Source organism: Echeneis naucrates, chromosome 7 (assembly GCF_900963305.1).
Source record: "Echeneis naucrates chromosome 7, fEcheNa1.1, whole genome shotgun sequence".
NCBI classification, from domain to species: Eukaryota; Metazoa; Chordata; class Actinopteri; order Carangiformes; family Echeneidae; genus Echeneis; species Echeneis naucrates.
Window position 1 is genome coordinate 1,184,615 of NC_042517.1, and position 14,777 is coordinate 1,199,391.

Genomic DNA, 14,777 nt, shown 5'->3' on the forward strand with positions numbered 1-14,777 from the left:
CTCACGGTGGAGTTCGTGTCAGCGTTTATTTGTTGTTGTGCAATATTTTGTGTTGTTTTCCTGTTTGTTATTTAATTCATTGTCCTGCACTTGATGTCAATCTGAATTTACGGTCCTCGTTGAGAGTCTGTATCTTCAACTGTTCAATAAAGATTAACAACAACAACAACAACAACAACAAGCTCATGTCAGCTGACTGCTGCTTCCGGTTTGGGTGGGGTCGGTATGTGAGGCAGCACACAGAGAGACTGTCCCCTGCTGTTAGCATTACAGCCTGACAGTGTCAGTGTTGTTACTGCTGTTAATGCAGTTTTCTCTTGATGTGACATTTCGACGAGCTCTCACTGAAACTTGGACATCAGGTTGTGTTTTGTTGATCATGAATCATTTTTCAGGCAGCCCCAAATGGACCAAGAGGTCCGGAAAGTGAAGCCGGCACTGAAAGGCCTTCACTCTTTCAGAGTCACATTGGTTTCTTGTTTCTTTGTGTTTTTCCAATGCAGTCTCCACATAAACCAGAAACAGCACTTCAGCTTAAGGTGCTCATGATTAAATAAAGACATAAAAAAACCCATAAAGCAGGGGATGCATCAGGAGGCAGGGCTACCATATGATTGACAGACTGAACCAACCAATCAGGAGTGGGTCAGCTCCACCTTCTACTCCAAATACGATTTCTTCAGAAAACCAGAAGCGACTGAACATTTCTGGGTTACAAAAAGACACTAAACAACCAGAGAGAGACCAAGCAACAAGGAGACAAAAGGTTACACCGAAGAGACACAAACAATGACAAATCACGCAGAGATTAAATACTTAGTGACTTCAAAAACACACAAAACATGAAGGCGCTGAACAAACACAAAGACACACGATAATTGCCACAAATGTTTGTAAAGGGAAGCAGGAAAGTGATATTTGTTAGAAGCTGTTAGTGATACAAACATGATAAACAACAAAATAAAACAAGAGGCGAGCCACATGAGACTCAAACCTGGATTTTAGGTTTTAGAATCATCTTAATGCCAACAAGCGTTTCACACAGCAACACCAAAATCTGAAGGGTTCAGTTTTTGGTTAAATCCTCTTTAAAAAATTAAATTTAAAAATCTTAAAAAAAAAAAAAAACACCTGGACTGTGTCAAAGAATACAACTTTTTCTTTATTTGATTTCAGCTGATGTTCGTGTTGGAAGGACATTACTTGGTTCTTTTGGTTCAAGCAGTTCTGTTTTCTGAGTCTATCAGTCCAGGACCAGCATGGTGGTCTTGATTCTTCAGGTTCTCTTCATGTCCACTCTGTTATAGATTTGGGACAAACTGTGTGATTCTGACACATCTAACCTTGATGGTTCCAAGCCTCTCCTCCCAAAACCAATCCCGGATCTTTAGGGTCTGTTGCTGGTGTCACTTAGGTTTTGCGGGTTTTGTTCTGGTCCTGTTTGCTCTGAGGAGTCCTGGGTTTCTGCAGCTGTGTATCAGTTCCTCTGGTTCTGCGTGTTTACCAGCTGGAGGTTTTGCAGCTGTATGCTCACGTGGTCCTCTGGATTGTGCTGGTTCTGTTGCAGTGTGTTAGTCTGGTTCTGGTTTTGCTGAAGGGAAAACATGCCACTTCTGTCAGTTTAAGTGAAACACAAACAGTGGAACAAAGACACAACAGGTCCTCATAAACCACAAACCACTGCTGCCCAAGGTGACCCACCTTTATGGTTAACCTACTGAAACTGGTTACAGTAAACAAAAAAACCTGGACCAAAGCTGAGAAGCATTAAATCAGGACTGTACTCAGATTCTGGGTTGTTGGCGGCTGTGATTCATTCACAATCTCCAGGGTTTAAAGGATCTGCTGGTCCAGATACAAAAGCTCAGCTTCAGAGGTCTAGAGGAGTCCAGGCCTCCAGGGTCAGGGCTGTTTTTGTATCTTAAGAGAACCTGCATAATATTCTGCAGGTCAGGGTTATACCTAATGACCCAAATGCCCCCTGGGAGTCTGGTACCTGGTTTTGATGTAGCTGTCTGCTGTACTGGGCCAGAGTGGAGTACAGGAACTGGTACTGCTCGATGGTCTGGATCATACCCCCCCTGCACAGGAGGTTGACGAGACCACAGATTAGAGACACAGCAGGAAGAAAAAGGTTCAAACAGACAGATGAAGAAATGATTTTTGATTTTCAGCCACCTGTCGAGTCGGAGCTGACAAACCGTCTCCAGGATGTCAACCTGATTCGTCTCTCTGAGCTGCTGACAGCCGATGCTGCTGGCTATGAAACAACCTGTCCGACCTATACCTGCACTGAGGAGAGGAGGGGGAGGAGTTATTATCATTGGTAAAAGTGGACCGGTGTTATAAAAAATGTCTGTTGGTTTTGTTTTAGATTTGGTTCTTTAAAGGGCCATCATTTATCTAAAAAATCCAAATTCTAATGAGGTTCATATTTAATATTAAAAGTCAATATTTTATTTTCAAGGTTAAAGCTTTTTATTAATATAGATCCTAGACCTGCTACACAGTCAAAGACTGAGGGTCAAACTCAGCGTTGGTCGGCAGTTCATGTAATACCAGCCAGCACGCTCAAACAGGAAGAGGCTTTGATGACACCGCAGCTGGTTTGACTGATCAGTGACCCAGATCAAGGTCTGTTAATAATGTGAGACACTCACTCAAACCAGGAGGTTTTACTGCCCACGTTATTCATGAGAGCCAGAGTGAAGAAAGCAGTTTGGATTTTAGGGGAATAAACAGTCATTCTGTGATATTTTTATACGTCTACGATGCCAGAATAAGATGCATTACCTATATTTATTTACTCATCATGTTTTTATTTTTACCCTGTAAGATTCGCTGTCATTTCATGTGCATTGTTTGTTTTATTTTTCAGTGTACATATTTTTACACACCTCTGTGGTTCCTGTGTGGTAAATAAACTTCTACTGTAGAATTTAGTTACAATTTGAACAAAAATTAAAATGTTTGACAATCCTTTCTTTGAGACATTTGAGGAGGAACCAACCTGCAGTGGACGATGATTGGTCCGGGGCCGGAGTCACAGTCTGTGATTGGCTGAGGGCTGGTCGGTAGGAGGGACTTTCTGTACGTCTCCACCTCCTCCACCAGCCTTAGCAGAGGAGCGGTGCATTGTGGGATATGGTGATCAGGCCAAGAGGTGAACCAGTAGTGGCGGACAGGTCGACGTTCCGAACACAGCTGTACACACACAGACACACACACACATACACAGTGTGATGAAAAGGCTGTGGACAGCAGAGCTTTTCTCATGCTGTATGTGACAGTTAACGTGTGACTCCAGGATCATTAATCAGTGTCCTGGGCTCCGTCTCAGTTCCAGTTCACCAGACTGTTTACACATCAAACCTGTCTGGACCCCAGACTGACTTGGACTCTCGGTTTGAAAAGAGAAGTAAGTGCTGAAGAGCTTTCAATTTGCATTCCATATGTAGGGTCACAGGGTCGTGGGTTTGATCCCCGGCTCTTCCTCCACAGGTTGAACTGTCCTTCAGAAAGACGCTGAATAGTGTCCTGAGTAAAGCTCCACGTCAGGAGAGTTTGGTTTGGCTCTGTCCTGAATCAGAGAAGAAATGGTGGTTCATCACGGAGGGCTGAAGATTTTGCTGAACAGATATTTCCAGGTGTCTCTGCAGCACCACAGACAGGATGGTGACTCATTTAACCTTCAGGGAGCTCCATTTTATGATTTCAATAATAATTCGACTGATTCTTCAGCTTGAATTCAAACGCATCCATCATTAGACTTTGCTGACACAGATCTAACTGTGCCGATTGAAGAAAAACAAGGGCTGCTATCGTGAAACCAAAATGATTTTTATCACAGCATAGGATGTGGTTTGAGAAGCAGATAAACGAGCTGCAGCACAAAATAAACCTGTTTTCTCTTCACCAACTCACTTTGCCACAAACTCTTGATTTTACAGAGAAAGCTGTGGGCTCTTGGTGACAGCATGATGAGGAGACAAAGACACAAAGTGGCTGAAGTATCGGTGCCTCCTGATGCAGGCAGGATCAGCTGGTTGTAGCTCATGGACAAAGCTGAGAATAAAGGCTCACTCCTGATGGGCCACAAGTCCTTTCCTGCCCAGCGTTCATCAACATTCACAGTCAGGTGGATCCAAATCTACAGCAGCATCCACACCAGGACCACCTGACCTGGACGTGTCTGGACAGAAGCTCAGGAAAGTCCTCACCAGATGACCCAACTAACCTCAACCGGCTCCTTCTGATGTGAAGGAGCAGCAGCAGGCATCAGAATTCAGACCCCCCCACAGAGGAAACATTAAGACCAGGACCTGAAGCTGAGATGGTTTACTGCACCTGGATCTCCATGTCCGTGACCGTGAACCCGTCTTTCTCTCGGCTGTCTCTCGCTCTGAGGAGGAATCTGCCGAATCGACTCGTCTCTCTATCCTCTTCGTCTTCGTCCTCCTCTTCCTCCCTCACCGTCATCGTCCGGTCTGTCAGCTGAGGCCAGTACGGCTCACATTTCTGGACCAAACAGAGTGAGGTTAATCGGATAGGTCAAGTCCTGTACGCCAGGAAAATTAAGATCTGTCCAAAGGGGAGGAGTCAAGTGTCCTCACCTCGTTGTTCTCCTTTAGCCTGGTAACCATGACGATGATGCTGCTCCTCTCCTGCCACACCATGTCCCAGAAGTCGCCCACAGTGTGCACCATCGGCCCTTGGGTGGCGATGTAGGCCCTCGGGGTTCCTTTGTAGCCCTGAAAACACAGAGAGGTGAACTTTAGTTTAATTCATGTTTGTCAAACTGAGCGAACAAACAAACTCAACTCGTGTAAATTCAAAAACACCCTGATTTCATCTATCAGCAGCCTGTTAATTAAACTCAAACTCTGATGGACAAAATTGCCAAAATCACTGACGAGGAAGTCAGCTAAAGAGAATTAACACACAAGATCTGTTTGCTGCCTTACTTTTCTAATTTTGCATTCCCTGTTTTTGTTGTTGACCGAGCCAATAAAGACATCATTGAAAAAATAAATAAATCTACAACACTCCTGAAGGTGCAGCCCTGTCGGTTTTGGGGATGTTTGGTGGGCAGGTGGTTTGATTTTTATTTTAGCTGTTCAGTCTTTGATCTAAACAGTTCAGGAAAGTCTGTTTTGGGTCACAGTTGACTGCAGTTACAGAGATAATTAAAATGCACACAATTTTTTTTACCATGATTGTGTGTGATACAGTTTAATGTCGTAAAGGTGTTAAGAAAACTTACAAAAATTACAGATATTCTCTTGTAGTTTATTTTATCATTTGGCTGATAAAAAAATAAACTACAACTGAGCATCCTCAGCAGGTTGACAAGAAAAACCTTTACACACGTAAATAAATCTACGTGTGTTTGTCGCTTCTTATTGCGTTGCATGAACTGCGTTTTTACACAGCAGATCTTGGCTTTATAAACCCTGCTACACATTAACACACACATGGCTGTTTGTTGCGTGCGCTGATGTATGCGTGGGCTGGGGAGAGGAGGGGGGGTAGAGAGAGGGTTAGTTTGGGACGTGTCACTTCCTCCCTCACTTCCTGAGGTTTTCCTGGTTGTCAAACTCCCACGCTGACAAACCGATGGCTCATGTCTTGAGTTTCTGTTTGTTTAGTTGTCCAACACACACACACACACACACTTGAGAAGACGCCCACGCTGAGCGACGGCACTGTCACACTCTATCAGGTTTTTGTGCTCTTTAATAAAACAACAAAGGAAACACATTTTCTTCACTGTCACTGAACTTGTTTAGTCGGGGCCTGAAGAATCAAATGAAACAGCTCAACTGAAGCAGATGATGACACCTGCAGCTGTCTGTGTGTGAGCTATCGTGGCATTAATTAAAAATCACTTTGACTGGTCTGTATGACTAGAATAGCGCTGTTCAAGAGCAGTTCATTCAGTGAAGTTAATCCTCTATAACCCTCTTAGACCCACTTTAAGGTTCTTCTGTTTTTTCATGCCATCAGCACAACCTCAGCTGTTTCTATCTGTGATTCCATAAAGACTGTTTTCGGTAATCAGGGATCGCAGCTCAAAAAACAAGAAGTAAAAACACACTCTGAATGTTTCCTTATTTTCCAGATATATACTAAGTAAAGCAGAATAACTAAAGAAAAGTTCCTCCCGTGTGTTTGGGTTGGGTTCTCTCTTCATCTGATCAGCAGTTCTGCTCAGTAATGATGAAAAATCAGCTCCAAATATCGGATTATTCTGTCAACACAATAAACTCAGAAACATTCAGGACTGATCCGGAGACTCTGACAGCTCGGCCTCTGAAGGAGACACTCTGACAGAACAGAGCTCAATGTGCAGAGATCCAATATGGCTGACTCTGTAGAATAACGTCATAGTCTCACCCTCATGTAGTTGGCGTTGATGTAGCGGTCTGGCCCCGCCTCTTCCTTTGGGCTCTTCAGGATCACCCGACTTTCAGGGTCTAAACAACAAACAAAAACAACGATTAACAAAGACTGCAAACAGCATGGACTGAGTTTCCACTTTGGGACGGGTGAGCCACTGACTGGGCAGGATGGTTTTATATCTGTCTTTCATCGTGTGTCCTGGGACGTCCAGCTCTGCAGCGCTCACATAGTTCAGAGGTATCTTCTGCGGAGGAGACAGGCACGACCCAGACGTTAAAACAAACACACCTCATCTGCTGGACTGTGTTTTTGGGACAGAGTTATCAAAGCCTACCTGATACTCCACATTCAGTGTGTCCAGGTCCAAAGCCGCCTGCTGCAGCAGTGTGTGTGTGAGCGAGCGGGTGGAGGTGTGAAGCTGCTGGAGCCACACCTCCTTGGGGGTGGAGACAGAGCAGACGGGCTCCACCCCCAGACTGTTCATGTCCAATAGCAGTGACAGGTTTGAGCCACGCCTGCAAAAACAGCAGAGTGCATCTATGATCTATGAGAGGTTTTCCTTTAAAAAAAAAGTTTAGAAACCAGGATTGAAGTGTCAAAACATCAGAGGAAGACATTTTATCGAAAAAGAAATGAGTGTCTGGACTGGAGAAGATACACACCTCTCCTGCAGGCGGACTGAGGCTTTGCGAGGGGGCGTGGTCATGGGTGGCGGCGTGGTTGGGTCCTCAGCAGGAGGGGAGGCTGAGCTCACTGCTGACATACTCATAGTGTCTTTGAGTTTGGCTCAGCTGTTCATCAGAACATCATCGGGCTGCAGAGGAGAGAAAGACAACTGATGAACAAACAGACAGCAGGAGGAAACAGCGTGATCTGTGATATGTGATGAAAATGCTTTATTTCAAAAAGAATGAACTCAAAAGTATGAAAACTACTAAGTGTCTCTGAGATGTAATTGATAAATTCAGGTGGCGTCGACCCTCCTCGTTTGTGAGCTGTTTGTCTGAAGCCTCCAGTTTGTAATTTGTCTGTTAGTCTGCCTTTGCATTTTCAAGTTGAACAGACTTAAATAAACCACTTTTCTTTACATGACCACAACCCTTTCCAGACCTGCCCGTTTCTAATTGGCTGATCCGGACCATATTACCGTCCGTAGAGCCGGTGAAAAGTAACATCTGGTTAAGCTGAAGGATGAAACTCCACATCAGTGATCACTGTGTGAAGCACATAGTCTCTGTTACTGAAGAAATAAACACGATTCCAAATCACCCCGAATATTAGAACTCCACACACATATCAACAATATTCAATCAACCAACTACTTGTTTCACAGAAGCCGTCGTCAACTCTGCAACTCCACGCAGCTTTTACACCTCAGGTTTGGTTTCAAGTCATGCTTCCTGTGTGTTTATGGCTCAGTAGAGTTTTCCAAAAAAACAAAAACACCTGTCATACTCACCGTCCCGTCCTCTCTCAAGTCTCTGCCGTCTGACGTTTCAGTAAACCGTCAGTTCTGCTCTTACCAGAGGTGTTTTGTCACTCAGAGGCTCCCGTACAAAAGAAGGTACTCACAGATTCCACGTGCTGCTTGTGGAAAGACTTTCGATTCAGTTTTATTGTTGTTGCTCCAGGCATCAACGAAGGAAGTTTAACGTGACGAGAGTTAATTATTGATGCGACATAAAGACGCAGCAGCTGTCTTACAAGCACAACATAAGTCATCCCAAAAACCAACCTGCACCAACTCTGATTAAGAGATTCATAGAAATGATGGATATCAGTAAGTTCTGTGTGTGCGTGTCTGTGAGTGTTTGTGCGTGGGTGTGTATATGTTTCCACATCAGTTCGGAACTGAAACGTTTCACTGTGTCTCCATCGGAAGAGAGTTTCCTCATATGAGGAAGTCAGCACACCCACAATGACTCAAAGCACAACATATTGCAACACACAAACTGATGGATTTCAATAATTTTTCTTGATTGATGACTTTAAGGAGCTGATGTCTCTGACCGACAACAACTGAAACCAGAAGTGATTGTCGCGACAGAAGACGTCAGATGATGTCGGTTTGTGCTGTTCCAGTGCTCTGCTGAAGTTCTCAGTAAGATGTGAAGCCCACCACACGGACCAGCAGGCTTAATAAAAGAAGTCTGGACTCTGTCCTGGTTTCAAAGAGTGGACCGGACTGTTTTCCTACATGATGCTGTAGGAATTCTGGGAGTTTGGACCATCCAGCCGACACGCGCTACCAAGTGAATGGCAGAATGTACCATCCAATCATTATGCAGCAGAGAGCTCAGCCCTCCCTCCTCTTTAGCTCCACCTTCTTCTGATTAAAAAAAACAAACAAAAACAAACCCAAAAAAACAACAACAGCAGAAAAACCCCAAGATGACCGATGTTCAAATTACAAACTGGAGGCTTCAGCTCAGAAACCAAAGCGTGTCGGCATTTGGTCCACCGAGATGTCTTAACCGGACAGGTTTTGTTGCTAAGCGACACCAAATGGTTCATAGTGATGATGATGGTGATGGAAGTGGTGTCAAAAAGGTGGTGACATGGTTTATACTACAAAAACGACAAAATGCGAACGTCATGGTTTGTGTTGTTTCAATTATCTGTAACTTCCTTGTTGTTACTGCAACCACAACAACGGATATCATCTAATGTTGAGGAAGTACCAAATCACCATCTTTTCCTGAAAATGACCAAGACATAGTTGTTATTACAGTAACCATGGTGACGGAAGTTGAAGTTGGAGCTTTGTTCTGTCTATCAATTTTCATTTTGGCTCTAATTAACGCTGCAGCCACTGGGAGAGCTGAAGAGCCTCCGTTTCATATAACAGCTAAAAAAAAGTCAAATAATATTTTAAATTATGATAAACACGCCAGTTTTGCTAATATCGCTGCATTACTTCCTGGCAAGCTGAGACAAACGGGAGCAGTTACAGAAGCTTTTCAACGGATCACACCAGAAGAATAAAGTGATGACAGCCGTCAGTGTGTGTTGATCAGGCTTACCAGGTATCTGACAGCTGCTCTGTCTTTGTGTAATTCAGGCCAATAAGGTTTGAGTCCTGCTGACTTCCTCCATCTCACCTACAACAACAAAAACAACACAGCTAAGATCCCGACACACACAACCCAACTAATCACTGACGAACTAATTAGTCAGTGAGGGAGTTTTCTGCGTCTTCCTCTGCCTCTTACAGTGAAATCAGTGAGTTACTGAAAGGGCAAGAAGAAACAAGTGAGGAGGGAGAAACGAGAGGGAGAGAAAGTGATAGCGAAGGAGAAAACACCAGGATATGAAGTGAAGGAGAGAGAAGCAGCAGCAGGAATAGACACGTCCTGTTTTTCTGGCCGTTACTACTCAGATTCAAAGTGTTCAGGTAGAGAGAGAGAGAGAAAGTGAGTCAGAGAAGGAATTAAAAAAAAGATCGAGATAACGAAAGAGAGAAAGATGCTCCAGGCGTTGATTATTAACAAACCAGGAACAGCTGCTCATGAATCATTCATATGAAATCATACAACACACACACATGGAGAGCAGCAGCGGAACAACAACACCCATTTATACAGCATAACAAAATAACAAACACTAATATAAACCCCCCCACCACCCCGACAGTTGGGGCGATTTACCACAGAGGAAGTGTGAAGAAAAGAAATCAACCTTTTCTATGAGCCAACTGTGACTCAACCTCCCACCTCCACAGTGTTTTGCTCTTCAGTCCACGACGGAAAATTCTGCCCTTTTGAACTTTGAACCAGAAACTGAAGAGTTTTTAGAAAAGTGACCGGTAGCGTCCCCAAAGGGTGCCGATGCCGCTCAAACTCCCTCCACAGCAAACGTCCAGCTGTAGCTTAGCAACAGCAGCTAAGCGTGTTTAAGTGCAGTTGGATGCTGAGCTGCTAACGTTAGCATGCCGGGCTAATTACCCAGGATAACCACAAACAGAACTGTGACAGTCACTGAGCTATTTTGTGGTTGTTTTGTGTCTTTTCGGTGGTTTGTATAATTCTCAGTCTTTCTAAAATTTATATTTTAAACAGCTCTGACTCCAACATCTTTTATTTTTAAGGTTAGCTCTGCCTTTCCATTTGTCAGATGTAACCTCAGAAAAATGTCAGTTAGTGTCACTTTTTCATTCTCAAAGACTTTCTCATGTAAAAGTGAAGCAGATTTTTAGGAAAATGTAAACAATGAAGCTTAATTTAAGTTGTGCTGTACAAAATGTGCAACAGTTAGCTAGAAAGATGCAATTGATGTCATATTTTTGTTATAAGACAATAAGATGAAGGCTAACTTGCTGTTTTGTAGATTGTAAAATATTCTACAATCAAATATCCATTTGAATAGAGATAAATCATATAGAGCAGGACCAAACTCCAGACTTATTTAAAGGGACTCAACAGATCCCTCCATGAGCAAACACTTCCTTTAAGAAGAAGAAACCTTCAATGCTGCTGCTTTATTTTCATGTCTTGAATACAGATAATTAACAAGTGAGGAGGACTCTTTACTGCTGACCTCACTTGGCTATCAGTTTTCAATAGATTTCAACAGATTTTGCAGCTTCATGCAGCTGCAGATGCTGTTGATCATCAGACTGTTGGATTTATGAATTTTTGAGCTCACTATGTGAGATATACATCGTAAACAATCTGACTGTGGACTGTGCGATCTCATTGTGGATGGCTTCCCTCAGTTGTTATGTAGCTCAATCACCTGCTGCCCCATCACTGAAGGCTACATGAGCAAGCCCTGACTCCGTCAATGTGGTAATTTATGAATATGTTCGGTCACCAAAACTGCCGAAACCGCCACTGTTCATAACTTTGAGAAGTGTATGTGTGCAACAATCAGCATGCAGAGGTCTTCTTATATGCTGAAACTAAAAGACATAACAGGAAATGGTAGAAATGAATTAAGCGGTGAGCAGAAGGTCACTGCATAAAATAGGAAGTGATTTCAGACACAGGGATATATTTCTGCTGCGCCAAAACACATTTTGATGCACGATGACGACGTCAGTGAAACTGTTTAATATTGTCATCAAGTCAGGTTACAATTCAGGAGCAACCATCTCATTACATTTTATTTTAGTCTATCTGTGTTAAAGTTCAATTAAGAAATAATTGCAATGAGTTTGATCGCTGAATGTTGTTACTAACTACAGCAGTATCTTTTTTATTTGTTGTTGACTTTAATGTGTTCATATTCTTCAGGCCTCTCCACTCAGGAACGACCTGATTAAGGGAATGAAGTAGGACCAGTCACTTCAAACTAATTTTTTAGATTTGCAGTCATCTTTTCATCGTAGCTCCATTGTGAGTTTTTTATTTTTTTGCACTTCACCAGCTGACTTATCAAATGATCTTTCTTCTAAATTATATTGAAGAACAGTAACTTTGTAGTTTTGTCCATCAAAGCTCTTTGTGAACGGTTTGAAAGATAAAGCATAAATAAAGGCTTTATTTTAATTATTCTAAAATTATTTTAAATATACTTCATTAAAATTATTCCAAAACGACCCCGTTTTTTCCTCATAATTAACAAAGCAAAGCTTCCTGGGAAATTGCGATAAGACACATAATTTAAGTATGAACTTTGAGTTTTTCTCCAAATGGATGAGCAACATGAGCAACAAGTCCAAAGAGGAAGAGGTTTTTCACTCTTCCCGCTTCAGATGTTATGTTGAATGCTAACACCAATTATTTGTATTGGGGCCAATTTGAACTCTTCTACCTTCAAAGGTGAATGGATGGACCTGCCTCCGTCATCCATTTGAGAAACAAATAGGAATTATTTCTATTTTTTCAAAAGAGTTTCTTACATTGATTTGTTTTAATACTGAGGCATAGTATCATAACTCATTAACAAGGAGCACTGGTGGAGGAATCCCAGTAATGAGCAAGTTTTCCTTGAAGAGTTTCTTGTTCTAACCTGCAGAAAACTGATTAATATCTTATTTGATAATTTATACAAAAAAACATGAAAGTAGTTGAAATCAGCACACGGATTGCACAGAACAATAACATATATCAATAATCTCGATACACCAGGATTACCCACTTTATTAAAGAATCTATTTCCTGCTCCTTTGGTTATCATTATTATTATTATTAATAATAATAAAACAGACATTTCTCTTCTTTATAATAAGCATAGACAATTCTCACGCTGCACTTCTGTTTTCATCCATTGCTCCCTTTCGAAGTTTGTGAAGTCAGGTTGTCGTCAAAGTTGTCATCACTCGTCTTCCTCACCTCTCTTTGTTTTGTGTGTCATTCCCTCAATCTTCCCTCTTGTCTTTTCCGTCGTCGTCTCCCTCCTTCCCCTCGTCTTTTTGGTCCTCGTCCTTCTTCTCTTCTACCTCTTCTCTCATCTGTAGCTGCTGTTTCCTGTCGTTGTCTTTACTTCTACCTTCTCCCCCACTTCCTTTTCTGCACCCACCCACTCTCTCATTATCACACAAACATACACTCAACACTCTCACAAGCACACTTTCTATTTGCCTCATTCAAGGCTATGGGTCCCCTTCAGACTGCACGCCACGGGCTTCCACAATGTGTATCTGTGTATTTGTAGTTGTATGTCAGTGTTCTGTGTGTATGTGTGTGTTTCGCAGTGGTGCTGTATCAACTGATTTTCCATGTCTTTTTCTCTGCAGCGGTCAGATGAGCAGCAGCAGGATTCAGTCCTACTGGGACTCAGTCAGGTCGGCTAACCCGCTAGCATTATTAGGAGTCGCCATAGAAATGAAGAGATGAGAACAGACATCATTGTTCACTCTGTATGAAGATGAACAAATAATCTGACTGTGATTGTTCCAAAGCGGTGAGATGCCTGTTGTGCTACACTAACAGACCGACTGAATTCAGGCCTGAATTCAGGCCTGATGGCGCTCCACGTTGTTCTTCCTGTGGCGTTGTGCCGATCTCCCCAGAAACTACAAGGTTAAGATGTAATATTTTTTGCACCAACTTCATATTCAACATGGCATGTCTGACTTTGGCTGTTTTCATTGTGGGGAGGGGGTTGTCATCTCAAGTCTAGCTTTATGCTAGCATTGGTTGCTAACCAGTGCTTCTTCTAGCTGTCTGTAGCTCTATGATGCTAGCTGCAGAGAGCATAGCATAGCATTATTTAATGTACTGTACTTGAGGGCATCAGCTACAGGACTTGATGTAATAAGGTGCATTTTTAAAGCAATTGTTAGCATTAGCATTTGTTTGCATAGAAATCACATATAATTTTAACTACAGCACATGTGCCTCAACTAAAATGACTAGCTTATTATCATTAACCAAGAATCAATTTATTAGCATTCAAAAGAGTGTTAACTGTACCAGTAGCTGTGTCCCGATCCGGGTACAGCAGGATGTCTGTTCTTCACAGCTGGCTTTTGATTTTTGGTTTACCTGCAACAGTCCAGACAGGACAGTCATTGTCTACACAGGATGTATTCAGATACAGCACTGAGGAGAAAATATACTTACCACCTTCTTTAATAAAATCCGTGTATGAGTCCTCTCTCCTGATTGGCTGCTGGCAGCGTTGTTCGTGGGCCACAATATCTCAGTAATGCTTCGAGTTAAAATCTTCAAAATTGGTAGAAATTTTTCATCTGGACACAAGAATGAAATGATGGCACTAACATGTCCAGTATGTGGCCACTGAGGGCCACTGAGCCTGGGAGCTGCGTTCAGGGTCAGTGGTCAGGTTGGTTGGGTCTGACGAAGAGCGGTTCTTAAAAATGGAGCACCTTGTCCGGAGGACGGACGAAGTCTCTGGCGCTCCGGCCTTGAGGAAGGAGGTCAGCTCAAAAAGTACATGGATCTACCACTCTGTGGATCCACCTCTCCCTCCAGCGTTGATGGCTCCCAAAGACTGAAAACGTGCATGTTGTTGAGTAAAAGAAGTGATTCTTTTATCCCTGCTGCAATCTCTCTGCTTCATTTGTCACGCTCTATATCTCTGTTCCATTTTGCTTTTATGAGAGCCTTCTGTCGCTCTAGACTCCCCGCCTTACTCACCATCATTTACCTGTAGGATATTCTGTATGTTGTGCGATAAGCTGCAGCGTTTTTAGTGCGTGGTTTTGTCTGTAAACCAAATTTCCCTGATGAACACTAACAGGCAGAATGACTGAATGAATTAGACCAGGGAGTCTGACTGAGCTGCAGCAGACTTGATTGGCTTCCTGTGAAGTTTATTTATCATTATAGTTTCTATGGCAATTCAGCACCAGGACGGAAAACAATTCACTGTAGACTCACTACTGAAACACTTTAATTCATCCGCTAACGACAGAAGGAGCATTTATACTGTCAGCTGTGCGATAATGGGAAATGGAGGACGAAGGA

General features: G+C 42.7%; 1 protein-coding gene across 4 annotated transcripts; it reads right to left on the minus strand.

The window, feature by feature from the left end:
* Nucleotides 1–1,141: 1,141 nt before the first annotated feature.
* On the minus strand, nt 1,142–12,789 carry LOC115045862 (tyrosine-protein phosphatase non-receptor type 7). Of its 4 annotated transcripts, none has more exons than XM_029505795.1 (12): nt 12,678–12,789; nt 9,426–9,503; nt 7,065–7,216; nt 6,737–6,917; nt 6,562–6,646; nt 6,397–6,476; nt 4,614–4,751; nt 4,348–4,518; nt 3,011–3,204; nt 2,179–2,292; nt 1,997–2,081; nt 1,142–1,591 (listed from the first exon to the last, which is right to left on the minus strand). In XM_029505795.1, exons 3-12 carry the CDS (start codon nt 7,169–7,171, stop codon nt 1,478–1,480), a joined length of 1,269 nt encoding a protein of 422 aa, XP_029361655.1. In that variant the 5' UTR covers nt 7,172–7,216; nt 9,426–9,503; nt 12,678–12,789; the 3' UTR covers nt 1,142–1,477. The 4 variants fall into 4 exon arrangements, with proteins under 4 accessions (XP_029361655.1, XP_029361657.1, XP_029361656.1 ...); XM_029505797.1 differs by having other exon boundaries at nt 12,591–12,719; XM_029505796.1 differs by lacking the exon at nt 12,678–12,789 and having other exon boundaries at nt 9,426–9,960.
* Between the last annotated feature and the right edge of the window lie 1,988 nt (nt 12,790–14,777).

Excerpts from the sequence above, each read along its gene's own strand:
- LOC115045862 (XM_029505795.1), bottom strand. The coding sequence starts at position 7,171 with ATGAGTATGTCAGCAGTGAGCTCAGCCTCCCCTCCTGCTGAGGACCCA. Across the intron at positions 6,477-6,561 it reads ATATAAAACCATCCTGCCCA|ACCCTGAAAGTCGGGTGATC; the intron begins GTCAGTGGCTCA and ends TTTGTTGTTTAG. Across the intron at positions 2,082-2,178 it reads TGTCAGCTCCGACTCGACAG|GGGGGGTATGATCCAGACCA; the intron begins GTGGCTGAAAAT and ends CCTCCTGTGCAG.